Source organism: Marmota marmota, unplaced genomic scaffold (assembly GCF_001458135.2).
Source record: "Marmota marmota marmota unplaced genomic scaffold, marMar, whole genome shotgun sequence".
Classification (NCBI taxonomy): domain Eukaryota; kingdom Metazoa; phylum Chordata; class Mammalia; order Rodentia; family Sciuridae; genus Marmota; species Marmota marmota.
In genome coordinates, this window is record NW_026000185.1 from 6,287,097 (window position 1) to 6,310,065 (window position 22,969).

Below are 22,969 nucleotides of genomic sequence, written 5' to 3' on the forward strand. Positions count from 1 at the left end.
AGCATCTTGTCATTGTTCCCACCTCCAGCTCCAGAGTTCTGACTTGGAGATTTTTGACTGGAAGGAAAAACAGGTCATAAACAGCTCCTAATCTCTTTCCAAAGAAACTATCTTAATTTACAATAGTGCATGAAGTTTAAACCTAAGGGCACTCTCAAGAGCAGTGGAGGTTTTGTTGAAAGAATTGGGAGGACATTCTTGGATCTAATGGTACAGCCCAGACTGTATAGGCTAGCTAGTTTGCCAGGGAAAGCTAGAGAATAAGATAGCTGGGAGGAGCCTTCCCCAGGGTTAGAACAAATATCAAAAAAGACCACAGAAACTATTCCTTTAAAGGAGTCTAATTTGGTTAAACTCTTTTGTAGAGGAATTTATGCTCTATTAAAATAGTAGTGCAATTATCTGTAAATTACTGCATTTAACAACTAGTGTGGTCATCAAGAATGTAAGAGAGCCCCACCCAACTCTAGGTCATCCCAGGGTGATTGGCATGCCCAAACTTGCACTTCCATGAGGAGTAACATCAGAGGCTCAGTGCTGTCAATTTAGAGGTTGGAGGATTAGATTTCATAAAATAACCTAGCTGTTGCTAAATAAATAAACAAGCAAATAACAAGGACAAATCCCTGAGGAGAAGGGAGAAGTACCCAGAGATGCTACAACATATCTTTTTAAATGTCTAGTTCCAACAACAACAACAAAAAAAAAGTAGAAAATATGCCAACAAACAAACACCCCAGAAGATTATGACCCACACACCAAAAGAGCAGGACCAGAAATTGCCTGTGAGAGTGACCTGGTATCAGATTTACCAAAAATATTTCAAAGTGATAATTATTAAAATGTTCACAAAACTAAAGGGTAGTGTGATTAAATAAGTAAATAAAAGTACAATGACAATACCACATGAAATAGGGGATAAGGAAATAGAAAAGGTGAAAAAAAGAGCCAAATGGAAATTCTGGAGGTGGAAAGTATAATAAATTAAAAATTCAATACAGGGCTCGACAGATTTGGACTATGTATTGGATGGTTTTCCATCACTGTGACAAAATACCTGAAAAAAATCACCTTAAAGGAGGAAAGATTTATTTTGGCTCATTTTCATTGGCTTCAGTTCATAGTTGTCTGGTCCCATTGCTGTGGGCTTGTGGTAAGACAGAACATCGTGGTAGGGAGCACATGGTGGCGCAGAGTTGCTCACCTCATGGCAGCCAGCAGAGGGAGAGAAAAGAAAGGGGCCTAGGACAAAATAAACTCTTCCCAGGTGTGTTCCCAGTTACCTGCTTTCTCTAGCTAGGCCCACCTACAGTTTCTACCACCTCCTAATAGTGTCATGAGCTGGGGACCAAACCCTCAACATATGAGCCTTTGGGGGACATTCCACATCCAAACCATAATAAACTGATGGAAGGAAGAATTAGCAAACTTGAAGGTGAAGTAATTAAAGATTATGCAAGATGAAGAACAGAGAAAAATGAACAGAACCTCAAAGAAATGAAGACAACATTAAATGCACCAAATACGCATAGGAGTACTAGAAGGAGGGGGAAAATATTTAAAGAAATAACTACTGAAGCTGGGCATGATGGTGCACGCCTAATCCCAACAGCTTGGGAGGCTGAGGCAGGAAGATGAAGAGTTCAAATCCAGCCTCAGAAACTTAGAAAAACCCTGTCTCAAAAAATAAGAAGGGCTGGGGCTCTAGTTCCATGGTAGAGCACTTGCTGAGCACTCATGAGGCCCTGGATTTTATCCAGTATTGAAAAAAAAAGAAAAAAGTCTAAATCAAGGCTTTTATTCTTCCAAGACAGTTAATGTTTCACTTACAAAAGACAAACACTAAGTTTCCCACAGTAGAAAAAAATGGAAAGGATTTTCTTAACAAGTTTGTTCCCTCCATGATTTTTGAAGCTCTTATTTTTTTTTCAACGAAGAGATTTATTGGGGGGGGGTGCCCAAAGGGGAAGAAAAGGAGAGGAAGAGAGCAGCCTGAAGTTCTTATTTTCGAGTAGATAAAAGTTTCATGGTAACCACTTTTTTAAGGGCCCCTTTCAAGTCTCTGTTCCTCAGGCTGTAGATGAAAGGGTTCAACATGGGGGTCACCACTGTGTACATCACAGCAGCTGCAGGGTCTTTCTCAGCTGAGTGGGAGGAGGAAGGGATGAAATACAAAGATATGATGGTGCCATAGAAGAGAAAAACTACAGCCAAGTGGGAGCTGCAGGTTGAGAAGGCTTTCCACATGCCCCTTGTGGAGGGGACTCTCAGCACAGCATAAACAATAAGAATATATGACACCAGGATGCAAATAAATGGAGCTATCATTAATAGCCCTGCTTCAAAAAGAATTGTCAGTTCATTGAGGTGTGTGTCTGAGCAGGAGAGTCTCAGGAGGGGAGTCACATCACATGGCATTGTCTGCACAGAACGAGAGCCTGGCCATCAGCAGAGTGTGCAGCAGAGCATTCAGATTGGCGATGACCCAAGATCCGACCACCAGCAGGACACAGAGCCGATGGGTCATCTTGGTTGTGTAATGTAAGGGGTGGCATACAGCAACAAAGCGGTCATAGGCCATCACGGCCAGGAGGAAATTGTCCATGTCAGCAAACACACAAAGAAAATATATCTGTGTGAGGCACCCAGAGAAGGAGATGGTCTGCGTCCCTAGGATGTGATTGGCCAGCATCTTGGGGACAGTGGTGGAGGAGAAGCAGATGTCCACAAGGGACAGGTTGCTGAGGAAGAAGTACATGGGGGTGTGCAGGCGGGAGTCCGTGCTGATGGCCAGGATGATGAGCAGGTTTCCCAGGACGGTGGCCAGGTACATGATCAGGAAGAGCAGGAAGAGGAGCCGCTGCTGCTGGGGCTGCCTGGAGAGTCCTAGGAGGAGGAACTCAGAGACGCTCGACTGGTTTGAGTCTCTCATGGTCTGAGCCCAGCTGCAGAGAAGAGAAACAGGTCAGAAACAGAAGCTGAGGGTTAGATATAACAAGTCATGCTCCAGCCTTGGTCATGTTAAGGAAACCTGTATTAGAATTGCTGATTCCAGATCTTGTTTCTACACCTTGAGCTTCCAACTCTCAGTCCTACATGGTGCTGCTCCCACTGGACTCTTCCTTTTGTTTTACAAAATATAACAAAAACAACATTCACAGCCCTTCTCTGCTTTTAGGTTGGTCTCTGTTAATGTTCCCAGGCTTTCCCCCACAGGTTGGTAGCTCACAGGGACAAGAAAAACAGCTGATTGTTACTGTGTTTACCTCAAGTTCCAGCCAATGGACACGAGGTCCTTGCTATTTCTTCCTAAATGGAACATTTAGCAAGGGAGGCCTCAGAGAACATCACTCATTAGTAAAGAAATATTAACATCTTCCCTGTTAGGCTAGTACCTAGAGGGGTCAAAGCGATTGCTATCCCATAAGTCACCTTGGAGTTGCTGGTCAATGTTTCTCTTTATTCTAAGAATTAGAAAGACTGAGAAATACAGGCAGGTTCTGGGTGAATGAGGAGCAAATATTCATAGGCTTATCCCTCCATGCAGGGAGTCTATCTGGGGAAACCAGACAGGTATTTACAGTAGCATCCATGGCCACTGGGATTAGACTCCCTGAGAGTCTCATTAGAGACAAACAGAAAGTAATTGCCCATCTACTTCCTGGCGTCTGTGGACCAGAAACAGTGACAAATGTACCATCTAACTCCTGAAACTTGATAAAGCAATCTGGGTGGAAAAAATTCCCTGGGACCTCAAATTTCATCTTCTTGCTGAAGAGTCCATAATTAATAGATTTTTCTACTTATTTTCTTATCTTGAATAAGATTTTGCAATGTTGTCTGAATTAAATGCCCTTTTAAATTTTTTTCATATCTGGTTCTTTACTATGTAAAGTTGGTGACACATTTGCAGATAAGCGACTTGAAGGAGTGGGAGGGGTAGCATTACAGAATTGGGCTTGGTTCTTCAAAGCATTTGGGATAAAGGGTAACCTTTTTGTATTTGGGGGAGATTATCAGGAGAGCATAGCATGCTATAATTGAGGAACCCCAGGCTTGTGTTAATCAGCTTTTCCTCACTGACCAAAATACCTGACATAAACAGCTAAAAGAAGGAAAGGTTTGTTTTATCTCTTGGTTTCAGAGGTTTCAGTCCATGGTTGGTTGACTTCAATGCTTTGAGCCTGAGATGAGGCAGAACATGGTGGTGGAAGGGCATGGGGCAGAAGAAAGCTGTTCCGCTCATGGCACCAGGAAGCAGAGAGGGAAAGAGAAGAAGGGGCTAAAGATATGAAATACACTTCCAGGGCATGCCACCAATGACCTACTTCTTCCAACGCATGGCCCAACCTTCTAAAGTGTCCATTGCCTCCTAATAATCCATTCAGATTTAATCCCCTAATGGATTAATCCACTGATGAAGCTAGAGCCCTCATGATCCAACCACTTCCCAAAAGTCCCACCTCTGTTCATTGCTGCACTGGGAACCAAACCTTCAGCATATGAGTCTTTGGGGTTCATTTCATATCCACACCATAACAATGCTCCTGGAGTAAACTTCTCTTGAGATGACTTCCCAGCCTAATCTACAGGTCTTCAGAGGCATGGACTCCAGAAGCCTGATTTATACTCCCTCACACCCTCCCCAGTGGGGATTGATGATTGGACTGGGGAAACTTGGACTTGGACTGAGGGCTGCCAAGTCATGATCAGTGGAGTTTGGGCTGTACATGTAAATCCAGAGGCTTGCAACTTTCTCCAGGCTGACTCACAGCTGAAGGAGCAAAACCCATAGATAAGAGCAAAATACATGCATGCACGCGCGCGCACACACACACATAATACGCATGCACATACACACACATGCATAATATACATGCACACACACACACACACATCAGAATAAGAGATGAGAATGTGGAAGAGTGAGGCACAGCACACAAAGAAGAGCTCAATGTGGTAAGAGAGGAAGCAAGAGAACAAGAGGAGCCCTTACTCCAAGAAGAGCCCAACAACCTGGGTTCATGCACTGCCAGCTCCTGGCCAATTTCACCCTTTTAAGGATATCCAGATTGGACATTGGGCCTTCAGTTCCTTCAGAACTATTCTGGAAAAACAGAAAATAGGAGTCCAGAATACCTCCATGACCTGTCCTAACTAGAAAGGGCAGATACCTAAAGGACCCAGAGCAGTGGAGTGGGGAGGACTCCTGGGACCTTCCAGGTGCCTGGGTTTGGTGGGCACCAGCCCCATGGTGCCTTTTCATGCCTCTTCAGGGTAAAAGAACCAGAGCCACCAGCTGTAGAGCAGAGGCCCTGCTCCATGTCGGGATTCCCAGCCAGCAGTACTGGGAAAGATGGTGTTATGTGTGGTTTGGATGTGCTTTGTTTCCCAAGGTAGAGGAATCTTATTTTCAGAAAAGGGTCTGGACTCCAATTTTACCCCTCTAATAGAAGTAGATACATTAACCCCCACACCCTGGGAAAAGACCAATTTCTCAATTCACACAATCTAGCAACATTAGATGGAAGATGTAGGAGAATGCCGGGCAAACCCAAACCACGACAGCTCAGGTAGAGACTTTATTATGAAATATTAGAATTCCAGCAGAGAATGGACTAAAAAGACAAAGGCAGAATATGCACAAGAGAATGAATATATGACATTTGTGAACTTTGGACATGGCTGACACCATTGGGTAACTGAGATCCTCTGTCAACAAGAGGAAGAAACAGGACTCTGTGATAATAAAGGCCAGTGTGATTTCATGGAAATAACAGGAATGTGACCCAATTTCCTCCCCTGCTGTTGAAGTGGATCACACCAGTTATCTATAGAAATAGTAAAGGAACCAGATTCCTGTAATCCCAACTACTCAGAAGCCTGAGGCAGGGGGATTGCAAGTTCAAGGTCAGCCGGGGCAACATATGGAGAGATCTTGTCTCAAGGTAAAAAATAAAAAGGATTGGGGTTGTATTCAGCAATAAAGTACTCCTGGGTTCAATTCCCAGTATTCGGAAGGAAGGAAATGTTAATAGATGCAGAGTTCTGTAAGCCTGATGTTTGCTGCAGTGTAATTTACACTTGTGGGGAATTGAATCTGCTCAAAGTTGGGAATTAGCCAAACAAGTTATAATACAATCCACCTTATGAAATACCAGACAACCATACACATCACATTATTAAGGTGTTAGATGACTTGGGAAGTGATCAGTGGTAAAAAATCAGAATGCAAGACAGTAGACAATTTGTAGCCAACTTGAAGTCAACTTAAGTGAAAATTATTTTCATGTGCTTTTAACGGTATTTTACAAGTTACTTTAATTTTCTTCCTTAAGCTTTCTGAAATATTTTACAATGTGCAAATATCATATTTCAATTGCCACATATAATTTTAAAGCCTCTTGCTCACTTAAGTATGTCAAATTGAAAGACGGTGTTTGTTCATTCATCTATTCACTAAAAATAGGTCACATGTGTGATTTGTGTTGGAGCCACGCGTTGCATGGGGCACCCATGGTGCACAATGTGTCTGAGTCCTAAGATTACATCTTTGAGAGGACCTTGAAGATGAAGCAGGAAAGGGAAGAGGAAGGAGCCATAGCAGACTAGATGGCCTCACATGTACAGTAACTCAAAGAGTAGTTTTCTTGGGGAGTTGGAAAAGGGAATGAAAGTCTCAGCCCAGGAGAACTGGCAAAGGCTTCAAAGAACAGGAGACAGTGGCTTGGGTCTTGGAGGTCCAGGGAGGGTTTGCTCCATGGAAAGGAAGACATCCTGGATGGGCAAAACAGCAAATGATGCTTTTCCCCTTGAATCAAAGGTGTATATTTTGCTAAATATGCCCCCACTGAGTAAGATGGTCAAATTGGAGGATGAGACACTATTGTGAGGTGGCTTCAGATTCTAAGTGAGAACCACGATTGTGACTATGGCCAAACTACCAGCCTTTCAACACAGTGTTTTGCCCCACAGAGAACTTCTAGGGGCTCTATTTTTTACCTCTGTTGGGTTCACACGCATCAGACCTCACCTTGAGGGTTTCCGGACTCACTCTTTCTCGCAAGCAATCCTAAGAGACATCCACAGCAGCATGATGATCAACTCAAAAACCATGTTAGAATCTCTGGGGAACTGGAAGGAAAACACTATCACCAGGACTCACCCAGAGATTCTAATTTAACTGGCTGAAGTTTGGCTAAGCATCAAATAGATATTTTCAAAGCTCCTCAGATGTTACTAACATGCAGCCAGGACTGAAAACCAGTGTTGTCAATTCTGAGAGCATTTTCAAAAGGGAGTAAAAAAAAATATGTGTGTACTGTGTAGATTGTCAGAGGGACAGCATTTAGCAAGGAAATGCTTGACTTTTCTGTAAAAGCATTTAAAGCACAGGAATTAGAAACAAATATCTTTACCTATGTAGGATAGCAGTGTTGAAGTTAAATCAGAACTCACTGAGTGTATTATACCAACTTCTTTGAAAAAACTTTGAGAAATAGATCACTACATTTTGATGAGTTGACAAAGATCTTTGGGCCGGGGAATGGTAGATAGCTCCATGGTGCTTTCATCAGTAAGACCCTATCCTCCCGCCCACTGCTTTTCTTAGAGCCCCCTTCAAGTCCCTGTTCCTCAGGCTGTAGATGAAAGGGTTCAGCATGGGGGTCACCACTGTGTACAGCACGGTGGCTGCAGTGTCTTTCTCAGCTGAGTGGGAGGAGGAGGGGTTGAAATACACAGCGATGATGGTGCCATAGAAGAGGGAGACCACAGCCAGGTGGCAGCTGCAGGTGGAGAAGGCTTTCCACCTCCCCCTTGCGGAGGGGACTCTCAGCACAGCACAGGTGATGTGGATGTAGGAAGCCAGGATGCACACAAACGGGGTGATCATGATCAGGGCGCCCTCAGTGAGAATCATCAGCTCATTGAGGTGTGGGTCTGAGCAGGAGAGTCTCAGGAGGGGAGTCACATCACAGAAGAAGTGGGGGATGGCATTGTCTGCACAGAACGAGAGCCGGGCCATCAGCAGAGTGTGCAGCAGAGCATTCAGGTTGGCGATGACCCAAGATCCTGCCACCAGCAGGACACAGAGCCGATGGGTCATCTTGGTTGTGTAATGTAAGGGGTGGCATACAGCAACAAAGCGGTCATAGGCCATCATGGCCAGGAGGAAATTGTCCATGTCAGTAAGTCCAAAGAGAAAATACATCTGTGTGAGGCACCCAGAGAAGGAGATGGTCTGCGTCCCTAGGATGTGATTGGCCAGCATCTTGGGGACAGTGGTGGAGGAGAAGCAGATGTCCACAAGGGACAGGTTGCTGAGGAAGAAGTACATGGGGGTGTGCAGGCGGGAGTCCGTGCTGATGGCCAGGATGATGAGCAGGTTTCCCAGGACGGTGGCCAGGTACATGATCAGGAAGAGCAGGAAGAGGAGCCGCTGCTGCTGGGGCTGCCTGGAGAGTCCCAGGAGGAGGAACTCGGAGACGCTCTGGTTTGTGCCTCTCATGGTCTGAACCCAGATAAAGAGACAACAGCAAATTCAAAACCTACATAAGGATGTTTAGGATGTGATCAGTTTCCAGGCAGGCCCACATTTGCAAATCTGTTCAGAGTTGCTAAAATAGGGTGAACCCCACGCAGCATGTACAGTTTCCAACACTCCACTCCAATGCTCTTCCTATTTGACTTGCTGATTCTTGTTTTGAATAGTTTTTAAAGAATTTTTTTCACAATACCTTTCTTTCTTTATTTTTATGCAATGCTGAGGATCGAAACCAGTGCATCACAGGTTCTAGGCAAGCACTTTACCACTGAGCTACAGCCCCATCCCCTTGTTTTGTATATTTAACGCCAAAAAAGCACAGAATCTCAGACCGTGTGTCTTTGCTTACATTTCTCATTCTCTGTCCACCACCCTTCGTAGCTCATAAAGAAGCAAATGAAATGGCTTGTTATTAATGAGTTTCTCTCAAGTGACAGCCAATGAAGTCAGGACGACTCTACTACTTCCTTTTTCTGTCAGATGTGACAAATGAGGTTCCTGAAAGAAGTCCATGTCTTTAAACAAATATTTATGTCTCCACTACTGCAACCTTACCAGGGAGCTTGGAACTATGGCTACCTGTTTCTCTTTACCTTGACATGACTGGCTAGTGCTGCTCTGTTTTGTAGAGACTGGGGTCTTGGAAATGTCAGCAGGTCCTGAATGAGTGAGGAGCAGATATTCGTGGACTTAGTCTTTCCTGCAGGAATGCTGTGTGGGGCAATCTCAGGGCAAGCATTTACAGGAGCCTCTTGGCCACTGGGACCAGATTCCCAAAGAGTCTTGTTAGAGACAAGCAGAGAATAATTGTGCCACCTACTTTCTCAGCCCCTTTGGACCCAACAATGATGACAAAGATTATCATCAAAGTTTAGAGGTAGCCGGGCACGGTAGTGGTGGCACACGCCTGTAATCCCAGTGGCTCAGGAAGCTGAGACAGCCTCAGCAAAAGCAAGGCACTAAGCAACGCAGTGAGACCCTGTCCCTAAAGAAAATACAAAATAGGGCTGGGGATGTGGCTCAGAGGTCNTTTTTTTTTTTTTTTTTTTTTTTTTTTTGCTATACTAGTCAGCTTTCTGGCACTGTAACAAAATACCTGATAAAATCAACTAAAAGGAGAAAATATTTATGTTGGCTCATGGATTCAGAAAGGTCTGTCCATGGTCTTTTTGTCTTGCTGCTTTCAGCCTATAGGACAGGGAGCATGTGGCAGAGCAAAGCCTGTCACTCTGTGGTATCTGGGAAGAGAAATAGAGAAGAAGAGGCCAGGATCCCAATATTTTCTTCAAGGACATGCCCCTGGTGACCAAACTTCCTTCTATGAGGCCCTCCCCTAAAGATTTTACCACTGTCCCACAGCGCCATCTGCTGAATCATGCCTTCCCCACATGAGCCTTTGTGGATGTTTAAGATCCAACACACATAGTAGCGTTGCCCAAGGCATCCGCCCAGCAGCATTTTTCAGGGCTCCTCATTAGCAAAAAGCAAAGGGTAACTGTCCCCACTGGGGGTAAGTGCAGAAGGTTAAGAAAGGACTTGAGTGGAGTCTTAAACTTGAAAGGGAGATTTCCATACAGGGGAGATGAGGAAGGGAGAAAAATGGGGGAGGGTGTTCTAGGCAAAGGGAAATAGATGAGCCCACAAAATAGCCTTGCCTCTTTGGGGAAAAGCAAGTAATATATCTGGAATGAGAGTGGAAAAGATCGAGCAGCTTAGAGGCTCCGCCACACTCTACTCACTGCACAAACATCCTTAAAGAGAACATCTAAAAGCAACTGTTGCCTCTGTTCACAAAACATACAGAACAGCCAGAGAACCTGGAGAACTGTCTCCCACCAAACATGTAGCAATTTACACTCACAAAGTGTTATGGGGTTTTTTTTGTTTGTAGTAGGGAACAGAGGCGTCCATTACAGACTGCTCTTTCTAGGAGTATGGTGTATTCTCATGCACTGAAAGCTTTTTTATTTTTAATCTTTATTTTTATTCTTTTTTTAAAAATTTTTATGTGGTACTGAGGATTGAACCCAGGGCCTCACGCATGCAAGGCAAGCACTCTACCACTGAGCTACAACCCCAGCCCCTGAAAGCTTTTTTGAAAAGAAGATCCTGATTCAGCAGGAAAGAACCTTTCATCCAAGTAATCTCTTTCAGAAAGTCTAAGAAGCAACACAAGCCAAAATGAGGTAGAGCTAGGAATACTGTCACTAAACAAAGCGTGCTTTCAGAGGGAAAAAAAAGATGACAGAGGACAAAGATCTTCCACCACGAGAAGATCAAACCCAGAGTGAGTGTATAACATTCATGAATTCCTATGCAGTCCAAAACCAACAGTAACTCAAAAGGTAAAAGCTATGAACACATAACTGAATGTTAGTTATTAGAGTTTACAAATAAATGAATGAATCAAGAGGAAAACAAGGTCTCTGAATCTTCCAATCTTCATAGATACCTATTTGAATTCTATTTTATAGATATAGATTTATTGCAGGGGAAGAAGTTTGATAGATGTCTGTTCCACATAAAGAGACCCCAAAAACACAGAGGAGGTTGCAAAGGAAGAAAGGCAACCCTGAAGTTAGCACTCATGGGGAAAGCTGCCGAGACCCAGTGGGGTTATCCACCATGGGTGGGTGTATCCACCATGGCCCCTACTCAGTTATTAATAGAGGATAAAGGGAATTTGAATGCAGACAGCAGTAACCTGAACCTTAAGTGGGTCTTGTGTGGGCTCCTAGGAATGTAGGTCATGGACATCAACACTGCAGTGTACAGGACACAGCAGACCCAACAAGATCTAGCTTCAGGAGCTGCCTTATGTGCTACCAGCTCATCAGACCAAACCAGTAGGTGCACTCAATTTCCAGTGTTCTCTCATTCATAGTGTGTTCCTTTCTCTCCCCCTCCCTCCCCCTTTCCTACCGGACTTTCTCTCTCCCCCTGGTGGGATAAAGCAGTGCTCTTGACTCCCTTGGCTGAGTTCTGGGTGCTTTAATTCCAAGAGGGAGGCACTGGTTCCCTGCCAGTAATGGCAAGTGAGGTTGGGCAGAAATAAAGAACAAGCAAGAAAGGATGGTGATGTTTATTTTTGCTCCAAGCTGAAGAAATAGGTCACTCAGGCTTCCTGTGGCAAATAGGAACACAGAGATCTCACACAAGGAAGCATGCAGCAGCATCATGATATTCCAGAAACAGATGAAATTGTTCCCTTGGGAATGGAGAGGTTACAATGTGTCCAAGCGAGGGAATACCATGTCCACCAAAATCACATTCCTAAAGCTTTACTGAGGAAGGAAGAAGGAAGTGGAGAATAAAAGCCCAAAATTATGTGGATAAATTGCATTCGGCTTCCTTCAACTATATTCCCAGTATAGAACTTCAGTATTCTTTGAGCAATAGGAGCCAGTTTAATTTAAATTCATGTTATGACTTTGTTGTTTCAGTGTGTGTTTGCTTCCTCCTTTCCTCTGTTCCCTCCTCCCTCCCTCCCTCCCCATCCCTCTCCTTTCACTCTCTCTTCTCCTTTTTCTTTTCCTCTCGTCTCTACTCTTTCCATTTTTCACAAGGGGTCTTGCTAGTATTCCCATGCTAGCCTAAAATGCTCCTGGGCTCAAATGATTCTACTGCCTCTAGCCTCCCAAGTACTGGGAGTCCAGCCACTGCCAGTGAATATTACCTTTCAAATATCAAAAATTCTATTTTCAATGAGGAGAGTTTAAAAACTTTTAAAGAATGTCCATTTTAAAAGTTAAGGCAGGGGGCTGGGGATGTGGCTCAAGCGGTAACGCGCTCGCCTGGCATGCACGGGGCGCTGGGTTCGATCCTCAGCACCACGTAAAAATAAAATAAGGATGTTGTGTCTACCGAAAACTGAAAAATAAATATTAAAAATAAATAAATAAATAAAAAGTTAAGGCAGGCTAAGCACAGTGCCTCGTGCCTGTAGCCCAACTGCTCAGGTTAAGGGTGGAGGATTGCAAGCTTGAGGCTAGCCTGGCCAACTCACCAACCCCTGTCTAAAAATAAAAAGGGCTGGCGGTGTAGCTCAGTGGTGGAGCACCTGCCTAGCACATGCTAGACGCTAGGTTCCACCACAACAACTGAAGATGATCATTGTCCTTGGTCTAGGAGCTGCGCCAACACTTGGAGATACCACGGGCGCAGGAGATGCATTTGGGCCTGAGGGAATGGGAATCCACAGAAAGCCCTTGTGGAGGAGACAGAATAAGTCAAAGAATACTTGAGCTGGGAGAACCGAAAGAGGGTAGTCAGGGGGCTTCACAGGGGAGCAGGTGCCATTTGACTTAGTTCTTGAAGGCGCGGGTTGCAGTTGCTACTTAGGAGAGCGGGGCTGTAGGGCTGCGCAGACGGAGCAATAAACATCGGCTTATTTCCCCGACATCAAACACAACACAGCACCCCTAACTAAGGTCGGGCAGCCATTCAGCAGGTTCCTGAACACACAGCTAAACCCGCCTCTAAGGTCAGACAGCCAATCAGGACGCTGCCTGGGGTTCCCTAGCATGTTTCTGCACCCCTTGAAGCTCAAGCCATGCCCCAAATCAGGCCTCTAAGTCTCATCCAAAACGCTGTCACCCCCTTTAGTCCTAATAGTTCACTCCGCGGTATTTGGTCTATATCTCAGAACTAATCCTGTGACCGTTTCTGTGACCAACCTTTCTGATTGACTATTATAGAGGACAAATCAAGGACGCTGAGGTAGACCCTCCACTCTGCCTGCATTCTAGAATCACAAGAGATTTTTTTTTTTTAATCTCACTGTTGGGCCCCATCCCAGAGATTCTGGTTGATTGGCACAGTTTTGGGTTTGGGATACTGTAAAAGCTTCCTGAGTGATTTCAGATTTCAAATGCACATGTAGCATGACGTTCCAAATAGCCATCGAAAAAGGAAAAGCTTGGCTTGGGCGTCAAACCACCGCTGCATCACACTCAAGTGGTAAAGAGCAAAGTTGCTTGGAATGAGATTCATTCTTGATTCTCTCGTCACAAAGAAAATGTCCTACCGCCCACTGCTTTTCTTAGAGCCCCTTTCAAGTCCCTGTTCCTCAGGCTGTAGATGAAAGGGTTCAGCATGGGGGTCACCACTGTGTACAGCACAGTGGCTGCAGTGTCTTTCTCAGCTGAGTGGGAGGAGGAGGGGTTGAAATACACAGCGATGATGGTGCCATAGAAGAGGGAGACCACAGCCAGGTGGCAGCTGCAGGTGGAGAAGGCTTTCCACCTCCCCCTTGCGGAGGGGACTCTCAGCACAGCACAGGTGATGTGGATGTAGGAAGCCAGGATGCACACAAACGGGATGATCATGATCAGGGCGCCCTCAGTGAGAATCATCAGCTCATTGAGGTGTGTGTCTGAGCAGGAGAGTCTCAGGAGGGGAGTCACATCACAGAAGAAGTGGGGGATGGCATTGTCTGCACAGAACGAGAGCCGGGCCATCAGCAGAGTATGCAAGAGGACGTTCAGGTTGGCGATGACCCAAGATCCAGCCACCAGCAGAGCACAGAGCCGATGGGTCATCTTGGTTGTGTAATGTAAGGGGTGGCATACAGCAACAAAGCGGTCATAGGCCATCACGGCCAGGAGGAAATTGTCTATGTCCACAAACATGAAAACAAAATACATCTGTGAGAGACACCCAGAGAAGGAGATGGTCTGCATCCCTAGGATGTGATTGGCCAGCATCTTGGGGACAGTGGTAGAGGAGAAGCAGATGTCCACAAGGGACAGGTTGCTGAGGAAGAAGTACATGGGGGTGTGCAGGCGGGAGTCCGTGCTGATGGCCAGGATGATGAGCAGGTTTCCCAGGACGGTGGCCAGGTACATGATCAGGAAGAGCAGGAAGAGGAGCCGCTGCTGCTGGGGCTGCCTGGAGAGTCCCAGGAGGAGGAACTCGGAGACGCTCTGGTTTGTGCCTCTCATGGGGCTGGAAACCTTGACCTGGAGACAAAGATGGATAAATCCCAAAGCTTGGGACGTGGTAGTTAAGATGAGGCAATTAAGAAGATTGCAGGGCTGGGGCTGGGGCTCAGTGGTGCAGCACTTGCCTGGCATATGTAAGGCACTGGATTCGATGCTCAGCACCACACATAATAAATAAAATAAAGGTCCATCCACAACTTAAAAAAAAAAAACAGAAAGATTGCAGGAAGAGAGTATGGAACCTAAGTAAGACATTAGAGTTTTGCTCCCTGGGTTTTCTCCAGTGACCACTCTCTTTGGGCCTCTATTCCTTTGTTAGAATAATGAAATAATTTCCTTGTGGATCAGTGGACAGCGTCTCTGGAAGGACACCAGGGCGTTGTGACCGTAGATTTGTTGTGAAGCATTTGTACTGTTTGAACTTTCTACCAACACCTTTTATTTCTAAGAAGTGAGATAAAATACTACAGATAGAAGAATATTAATAGAATTTCTAGTATTTATAATGAGTTCTAGAGAAGATGTAAAGTGGTTTCTTAGAGAATGTCATGTACCAAGCTTTTAGCATTGAGTATTAGTGTCATCAATATCATTAGTGCTGTTGCCTTAGAGAAAAGAACTCCATTTTATCTTCTGATATTTGAACATTCCTGACATGTGCTCTGAGGATTAGATCAGGAGCAGTTGATAAGTGCTGCCGGAGTAATAATGATAATATTGCTGCTTCTTTCTGAACTCACATTTACAGAGCACTTTAAAGAGGTCTGAATCAGGCTTTCTTGGCTATTTCCACTGATGTCCCTGAATCTGACTTGTAAATTTTAAGTGGAAATGACGCAGAGGTATGGGCATAAATAGCCCATTTCTATTCCCCAGTCAGGATCTCAGAAAAAAAAAAAAACAGACAGATATTGATCATGATGGGTGATTATAAGGTACTGCCAATGATCTCAGGGCTATTTTTATGGCTCCACTTTTTTAAAGAAGTGGCCAAGTACAGTGGCACACACCTGGAATCCTAGTGACTCGGTCCAGAGGCTGAGTCAGGAGGATCACAAGTTCAAGGGCAACCTCAACAACTTAGCAAAACCCTGTCTTAAAACAAGAAATAAATAGGGCTGAGAGTTTAGCTTAGTGGTAGAGTACCTCTGGGTTCAATCCCCCCTAGTGAAAAAGGAAGGAAGGAGACAGGATTAAAGAGGGAGGGACAGAGGGGAAGGAAAGAAGAAAACTGAGGAGTGTCCTGTGAGGCTTCACTGCTGACAAGCAATTATTGTTGAAGGCCCACTAATCTGACTCTTACCCAGAAAGAATGGTTGTCCTCACGGTCACCAGATGTCCTGGTCTTGCTTTGTTTTTTCAGACCTGGACAGAAGTTACTGGTTTGAGGGAGGGGGACTTGTCCTTGGGGTTTTCAGGCTAAGTTTGCATGAAGAAGCTGCTGGAGTGCCTGCACTCAGCCCCAGTGCAAGAAGGACATGCAGGAGAGTCACAGGGTAAGTGCTTTACAGGAACTTCCATGGCCACTAGGGCCATATTCCCTAAGAGCCTTGTTAGAGACAAGTGGAGAGTAATTGTCCCTTCTCCTCTTGGGCTCTTGGTGGCCCAACACCATCAATAAAGACGTGTCACCTGCATTGTGTAATTTCTGCCTTGTAGTTGGCAACGTTGAAAATGATGCAATCTTGGAGGAAACCCTTATGCTAAAGAAAACTCACAGTTCTGTATTGTATCTCCCACTCAAGCTGGGATGGTGTCCTTATTGGGAAATGTACCGTGAAATTAAAAGAATATCTTTTGTATTTTCATAGACCTGTGTGCAATTTCCAGATCCATCATTACCAGTTATTACATGCCATTGGGCAACCAGCCTCTACTTTCACAGGGGTCCAAGGAGGTCCCTTCCAGGAGGCAGTGGGACCTCAACTTGGCCGAGACAGATTCTTGACTTATACCACAGAAAAGAATCTCAGGATGTGTCAAAAGCAAGGCAAGCAAAGATGTATTCAAGTTTAGCTAAGCAAAGTTATACACATGCCAAAGACAGGGAACAGATGCCCCCTCGCCTCTTAGAGGAGATGAGCATCCAGCCCAGCACTGTGCTCCCTGACTCCACATGGGGCTTTCCCAGGATGCAAAGTGCAGGTTCCCAGGCAAGCGTTCCTGAAGATCAATCCCCTGTTGACCACTTCATATTGGGGGTTCAGGTGGTTTCTCCCTGGTTAAGCAGTCCAGCTATAAGTCAGCACAGGAACACTGTGTAGCTCTTTGAATCTGGTGACATTTAAACAGATTATGTTTTTGTCCTGCTTGATCTGGTGAAAGCACATGCTCAGGTTTTGTTCAGCTAACTGAAGACACAAGTATGGCTGGTCATGCTCATAGATCCCATCTTCATCTGATAAAAGTTTCTTCCTTTCTCCCTGAGAGCCCACCTATCTCATTCTTTTAAGGAGGGGTACTGAGTATTTAACCTAGGGGCAATTAACCACTGAGCCACATCCCCAGCCCTTTTTTATTTTTTGAGACAGGGCCCCTCTAAGTTGGTGAAGCTGGCCTCAAACTTGTGATCCTCCTGTTTCAGCGCCTGAGTCTCTGGGATCACAGGTATGCACCACCACATGTGACTTCACCTATTTCATTCTGTATTTAAAAATCTCACCACCTGTAGAGTGGAGAGACAATATTCACCTCATAGAGTTGGGATGACTCAATGAGATAATTTTTGTTGAACATCTCATAACTCCTAACCTCATCAATGTGATGGGCTAGGACCCAGTCACTAAGCAGAGACTGCAGATATTAAATCATATATGCATCCTTTACTCTCCACTAAATACGTACCATTTGGGAATAGTGCCATATACTTATCTTCATATGTCAATAGTCATTTTTATAAGGGGTCATATGATAAGTCTTTTCTTCTATATCTTAAATTGGGATAAATGAGAAATGGGAATCACTGTTGGGTCTATTTATAAATTGGTGGAACATGGACTCCAATGAAGAAATGAGAATTCTTGATTCCAATAGGTATCAATCTTCACAAACTTTCCTCTACAGTTGTTTTGAAGGCAAGATCTGACTGTAAGATGTCCGTAAGACATTTGATCTTATACGTCATAAATTCCTGGATTGACACACTAAAGAGTCAGTCATAAAAACCATATACCTGCTGTGGTGCATTGGCATACTCCTGTAATCCCAGCTACGCAGGAGGCTGAGGCAGGAAGATCACAAGTTCAGGACTAGCCTCAGCAACTTAGTGAGGACCTAAGCAACGGCAAGTTGTTGTCTCAAAATAAAATCTAAAAAGGGCTGGAAATGTGGCTTAATGGCTAAACATTCTTGGGTTCAATTCTCAGTATCAAGACACACACACACACACACACACACACACACACCTTGAGTCAGAAGTAGCAGTCAAATCCTTTAAGTAATGTCTTCTGAAAACCATGTGTTCCTCTGACTAATCTTCTGTGGTGGCTCCCAATAACTCAAGACTAAAACCTCAGGGTTTTAATGAGCTTTCACATCTTCATCAGACACAAACTGTTAGACATCAAGTTCTGTCTATCCTGTCTCCAGAATTGGCCACAAAACAAACCCATAAAACTAATTATGAAAGATAAAGTGGGGAGAATAGCAAAGGCATTATTTGCAAGTGATAGAAAACCAACCCATATCAGCCTTAGGAGAAATGGAATCTACTGGTTAACGTAATTGTAAAGTACAGTGTCTTCTTAGAAAGCCTTTGTGTTACAGGAAGGGCTAAATTCAGGGACCTGAATAATGACACCAAAACCCTGCGTTTTTCTCTCTCTCTCCACTTTGTTTTCTTCTGCTCTATTTCATTCTGTAGACTCTCTCCACGTGGCAGCAAGATAGCTGTTCCAAATTTACATCCTCCTAGACTAACAATCACAGGGCACGTAGAACTTCTCTCTACCAACGTTGACCTATTAACCTCAGGTAATGCTGTAATCATCTCTTCTGGGGTCATGTGACCAATCCTGAATCAACCATTTTGAATGGGAGAGTGGGATATTCTGGTCCTCCTGGGTCATAAATCCAGTCCACACACTGCTGCCATGATGTGCTCCCTCATCACAGCCAATATACATCATCAACTCCAAAGCTGTGAGCCTTTTCTCCTTGTAAGTTGACTATCTCAGGTATTTACTCTAGAGGTGGAAAGCTGATCAACACATACATATTCCATTCGAAAATACAGTCCATTATCACCAGAACTAAGTGGGTGAGGATAGGGCCTCCCCAATCAGGTCTGAAGAATGGATATGGGAAGGAAGCTCCATGAACCCAAATTCAGAACCACAATCCACTAGCATTAGCTCATCAGCAAGGCTGAGCAAAGGGGTTGGAGAAGGAACTTAGCACAGAGAGATAAACTAGTAAGCTGTTTTGAAAGTTGTTCAGAGAACTTGGAAAAACCTATACTGAAAGACAACTCAACATCAATGAATACCCTCAACACCCAGATCTTGGTTTCTAAATGTCATTCCTTGAAAAAGGATGTCATGTTGTGTCATTAGCTACAAGGGAACCTGGAAAAGCACATAGTTAGCTTGTAAGGCTCCACAGGAAAAGCAGAGAAGGAAGGAGGGCTAGACTGAATACTGACTGAGCCAAACTGTAGCCTGACATGTATAGTCTGCCTAACTATAATCTGGAAAAACATGTCAAAATGATCATGGCAAGACTGAAAGTCATTGGCCAGAGGAAATAACTGAAGATCTTCAAACTGAAAAGGAAAATGATATCAAAAGAAGTAGCTATGGGGCAAAGGATGGTGGCACATGCCTGTAATCCCAGCAGCTTCGGAGGCTGAGGCAAGAGGACTGTGAATTCAAAGCCAGCCTCAGCAACAGGAAGGTGCTAAGCAACTCAGTGAGACCCTGTCTCTAAATAAAATACAAAATATGGCTTAGGGGTTTAGTGCCCCTGAGTTCAATCCCTGGTACCTCCCCAAAAGAAAGCAGAAAGGGGGAGGGGGCTCAGTGGTATAGCACTTGCCTGATGAGGGGTGTAGAAAGAAAGGGGCAGGTTCCAGGTCAGCGGCCATCGCTGCTTGTCCTTTCCATTCCTTCCCACCTTGAGCTCCAGGCCTCCAGGTGAACCTAGCAGGTGGCTTCACCCAACCACAAGCTGCGCTAACCCTCCTTTTAGGGTTGGTAATTCTTTCCCCTATTCCAAGAACCACCCTGCCCTGTTTAGGGCAAGGGAGGGTGGCCCAGAGGCACCTGGTCTAAATTTGGTCCTAGACTCTGTAACCCCCTTCCTAGAGCCTCAGGAGCCTCTTTCAGGGAGGACTCCTGGCTTTCTCACACCAGAGTGCTCACTAAGTCACATGCCAATCAGGACAGAATTTGCTAGGCCCCAAATCCTGGACTGCCACCAAGACTCCCCCAGGGAAGTTCCTTCCCACCCCACAGAAACTATAAAGTCCCAGGAACAACACCTGCTTTCCACAGATATTGACCACCTTTGGCCTCCTTTTCCAGGGGCTGGAGTCTTATCTCCACTCCAGTCATCTGGCAGGGAGGTTTGAGAACCTTTCACAGCAAACATTTACAAAGAGCTGGGACTTTGGAGTTACTGCTTGGGTCACCCAAGTCAACCAAGATGCACTGACGCTCCTTTCTGAGGCTGAACAATGTTAATGAAACAAAAGTTACCCAGCTCTTCACCCCACTCCTTCAGTGAAACATCCCAATCAGGAAACTAAACCCTAAGCCCCCAGGTTGGCCTTCCTGCCTTAGTCTGCACAGTAGCTGTGAGACCTACAACTGACAGCAATTTTTATTATTTTCTGAATGCTTTTGCCCCAGCTTGCTTTCTTGCCATTGTTGTGATTGGAACATCGCTTTTTATTCTTTCCTTGCGTTTATTTTTAGATTAAAGATTTCCCTTTCTAATGGTCCTTTTCAAAGGGAGGTTTATCTGCTTTTTCACTCCATAATATCCTTCACCTGTTTTTGTAGGTCAAAACTTCAGCGGTCCATTAAAGGAACCAGGAACTGTACCCCAGGTGGGACTCGAACCCACAATCCCTGGCTTAGGAGGCCAGTGCCTTATCCATTAGGCCACTGGGGCAGCTGGTTAAGGATCTTCAGAGTATATTGAAAGGAGTAACCCATACCGGTGGTTAAAATGGCTCAGGATTGGATATTTATTGGAAAACACCTGGCTGAGTCCCTACAACATTCTAGCCTCAAATCAAGTCGCCAAGGATGCAGTAGAGAACTTGACATGAAGCCGGGCGCCCGCTGAGCTCCGCTGCAGACCGCGCTCTCCTCTCCCTGGGTGCGTTTCGCTCCTCCACCCTACGGACACCCGATGGACACCCGCTCTACGGACACCCGCTGGACACTCGCTGTCGAGGGCCTCCCAGGCTCCCGAGCCCATTGGATTTTCCTTCGGATGACGAGCCGGCGAGCAATGAGAGTCTCTGCCGGCTTGGTCGGTGGACATTGGCCCTTAGGCTGCCCTCAGGCGGTGCTCCCCAGGTCCAGCGCTTGACCTAGACCCAGCAGCGCGCCCCGCTAGGAAGGACGGGCGGAACGGAAATAGGGAGGCGACCCCACCGGATCCCCTGAGCCTCCAGCACAGGCCAATGTCGGCGCCTTCTCAGCCGCGGGGTGCGCGCAGCCCCAGGCTGGACGCCACACCCAGAGCTTGACCCGGGACACCGGGCGGGGGAGTGCCGAAGGTTCACCTCGGACCTTGCTGTTGAGGCACCCGCGCTCGAGGGGCTGCGGAGCTGCAGACAAAAGCCCTTCCCCTTGCGGTTGCCCAAAGCGATCTCCTCGACATCGTGGGCACGGCTCCTGAAAATCTGCTGGAAACCTGCCCTTCTTACTCTCGGTAGCTTGTAATTTATCCAGCGGTGAAAACCGAGCAGAATCTGGAGCTGCTCGAGATCGCGTGCCTCAAGGAACTTTTGGGCACCTCAGAGGGACCACTCCTCGCATCACCCCAATATCATTAACATTTCTGACCCTGGGGAAGAGTCAGCCTTGGCGATTTAGAACCCACGCGCCTGCGAGGCTGGGGAGCGTCCTTAAGTGGACCAGGACCCTGGCTTCTTGTTGGAGCGCGCTTCCCTTTCCTATGGACGAGATCTAGGGAGCAGCAGCTCACCACTTAAAATCCTTTGCGTTTCAGCAGAAGGCGGGAGAAAAAAGAAGCTCGGGTGGCTGAAGGTAAAGCTGAGCACTAGCTGGTTCATTGGGGCCCTCTTTTTCCTGTCCGGGCCTGGAAGATGGAAGAACGACGAGCGATCCCTGAGCTGACCGGCTCTACGGGTCACTCTGAGACAAAAGAACAGGTGACAAAACAACTAGAGGCTGGGGATGGTGAGCCACATCTGTCTTTACAGATTATTGGAAAAAAAAAAAAATGTCCCAGTTTGGTGGCTCAGAATCAGGGATTCCAGGGCAAGAAGATCGCAGTTCATAAGCCAGCCTCAGCGATTTAGCAAGACTGTGTCACAATCAGGAATAGTTGGGAGCTGGGGCCGTGGCTCAATGGCAGAGCACTTGCCTAGCACGTGGAAGGTGCTAGGTTCAATCCTCAGCACCACGTTAAGGATAATTGAGGTAAAGGTATATCGTGTCAAGGGAAAAAGGGGGAGAAAGAAAGAAGGTTTGGGAATGTGGTTCCCCAAACGTCATTCTATTTAACAGTACCAGTTGTCTTGAAGACAGACAGTCTTATATTATGGATCTTAAGGTATACTTATATATTAAGGTATACTTTCAAGTGCCTTACAATATTTTTACCAGGTTAGTTCTTACACGTTTGTTTTCTCTCCTTCTTTTTTCTCCCGCCTTCTGCTGAAACGCAAAGGATTTTAAGTGGTGAGCTGCTGCTCCCTAGATCTCGTCCATAGGAAAGGGAAGCGCGCTCCAACAAGAAGCCAGNCCTGGGGAGCCCTCCGCCTGCGGCCGATTGGGGTGGGGGTGGATGGGGTATGGTGAGGGTGGTGGTTTAGCTAAGGATCAAACCCCAGAGAAACATGCTGGGCAAGGAATTCTCCCCTGGAATCCATTGGGGCAGTGCAGTGGAGGTGAGCCTGAGATGTGATTATGTTCTGCATAAGTCCTAGAGAGACACTTGAGGGACCCAACGCTTTAGGACACCCCTTTCCCCAGGCCAGACACTTTCCAGAAAAAGCTGGTGGCCAGATCCTAATGGAGTGTGTTTCTGTGGACACTCATCTTTTCCAGGACACTCATCTTTTCAAGGTGACCCCGGCCACCTGGAGCAGGTCCTGGACCACTGTTAAGGCTTTGGTTTTTTTTTTTGTTGTTGTTGTTGTTTTTGTTTTTTGTATTTTAATTTTTTTTCAAAGATATAGCCAGGTGGTTTTTTTCTTTTCTTTTCTTCTTTTTCTTTCTTTTCTTTTCTTTTCTTTCTTTCTTTTTTTTTTCTTTTTTCTTTTTTTTTTTTTTTTTTTTTT

At 45.5% G+C, this 22,969-nt stretch overlaps 2 protein-coding genes, 1 non-coding gene and 1 pseudogene across 4 annotated transcripts; all 4 read right to left on the minus strand.

Moving 5' to 3' along the window:
- Window positions 1-1,731: 1,731 nt before the first annotated feature.
- Window positions 1,732-3,374, minus strand: LOC107146492 (annotated as a pseudogene).
- A 4,025-nt stretch (window positions 3,375-7,399) lies between these two features.
- LOC107146493 (olfactory receptor 1F1-like) lies at window positions 7,400-8,616 on the minus strand. The gene has a single exon (XM_015490593.2). It carries the CDS (start codon window positions 8,507-8,509, stop codon window positions 7,574-7,576), a length of 936 nt encoding a protein of 311 aa, XP_015346079.1. The 5' UTR covers window positions 8,510-8,616; the 3' UTR covers window positions 7,400-7,573.
- Window positions 8,617-13,337: 4,721 nt separating this feature from the next.
- LOC107146680 (olfactory receptor 1F1-like) lies at window positions 13,338-16,771 on the minus strand. Of its 2 annotated transcripts, XM_048789282.1 has the most exons (2): window positions 16,745-16,771; window positions 13,338-14,469 (listed from the first exon to the last, which is right to left on the minus strand). In XM_048789282.1, exons 1-2 carry the CDS (start codon window positions 16,769-16,771, stop codon window positions 13,552-13,554), a joined length of 945 nt encoding a protein of 314 aa, XP_048645239.1. In that variant the 3' UTR covers window positions 13,338-13,551. The 2 variants fall into 2 exon arrangements, with proteins under 2 accessions (XP_048645239.1, XP_015346315.1); XM_015490829.2 differs by lacking the exon at window positions 16,745-16,771 and having other exon boundaries at window positions 13,338-14,487.
- A 3,757-nt stretch (window positions 16,772-20,528) lies between these two features.
- Window positions 20,529-20,601, minus strand: Trnar-ccu. The gene has a single exon. It is a non-coding gene; the product is annotated as a tRNA-Arg (tRNA).
- Between the last annotated feature and the right edge of the window lie 2,368 nt (window positions 20,602-22,969).

What these genes read in the sequence shown, in the direction of transcription:
- LOC107146493 (XM_015490593.2), bottom strand. Translation starts at nt 8,509, where the DNA reads ATGAGAGGCACAAACCAGAGCGTCTCCGAGTTCCTCCTCCTGGGACTC.
- LOC107146680 (XM_048789282.1), bottom strand. Translation starts at nt 16,771, where the DNA reads ATGTCACCAGATTCAAAGAGCTACACA. An exon ending in CAGATTCAAAGAGCTACACA is followed by an intron (nt 14,470 to 16,744) that starts GTGTTCCTGTGC and finishes GGCACAAACCAG; the next exon opens with AGCGTCTCCGAGTTCCTCCT.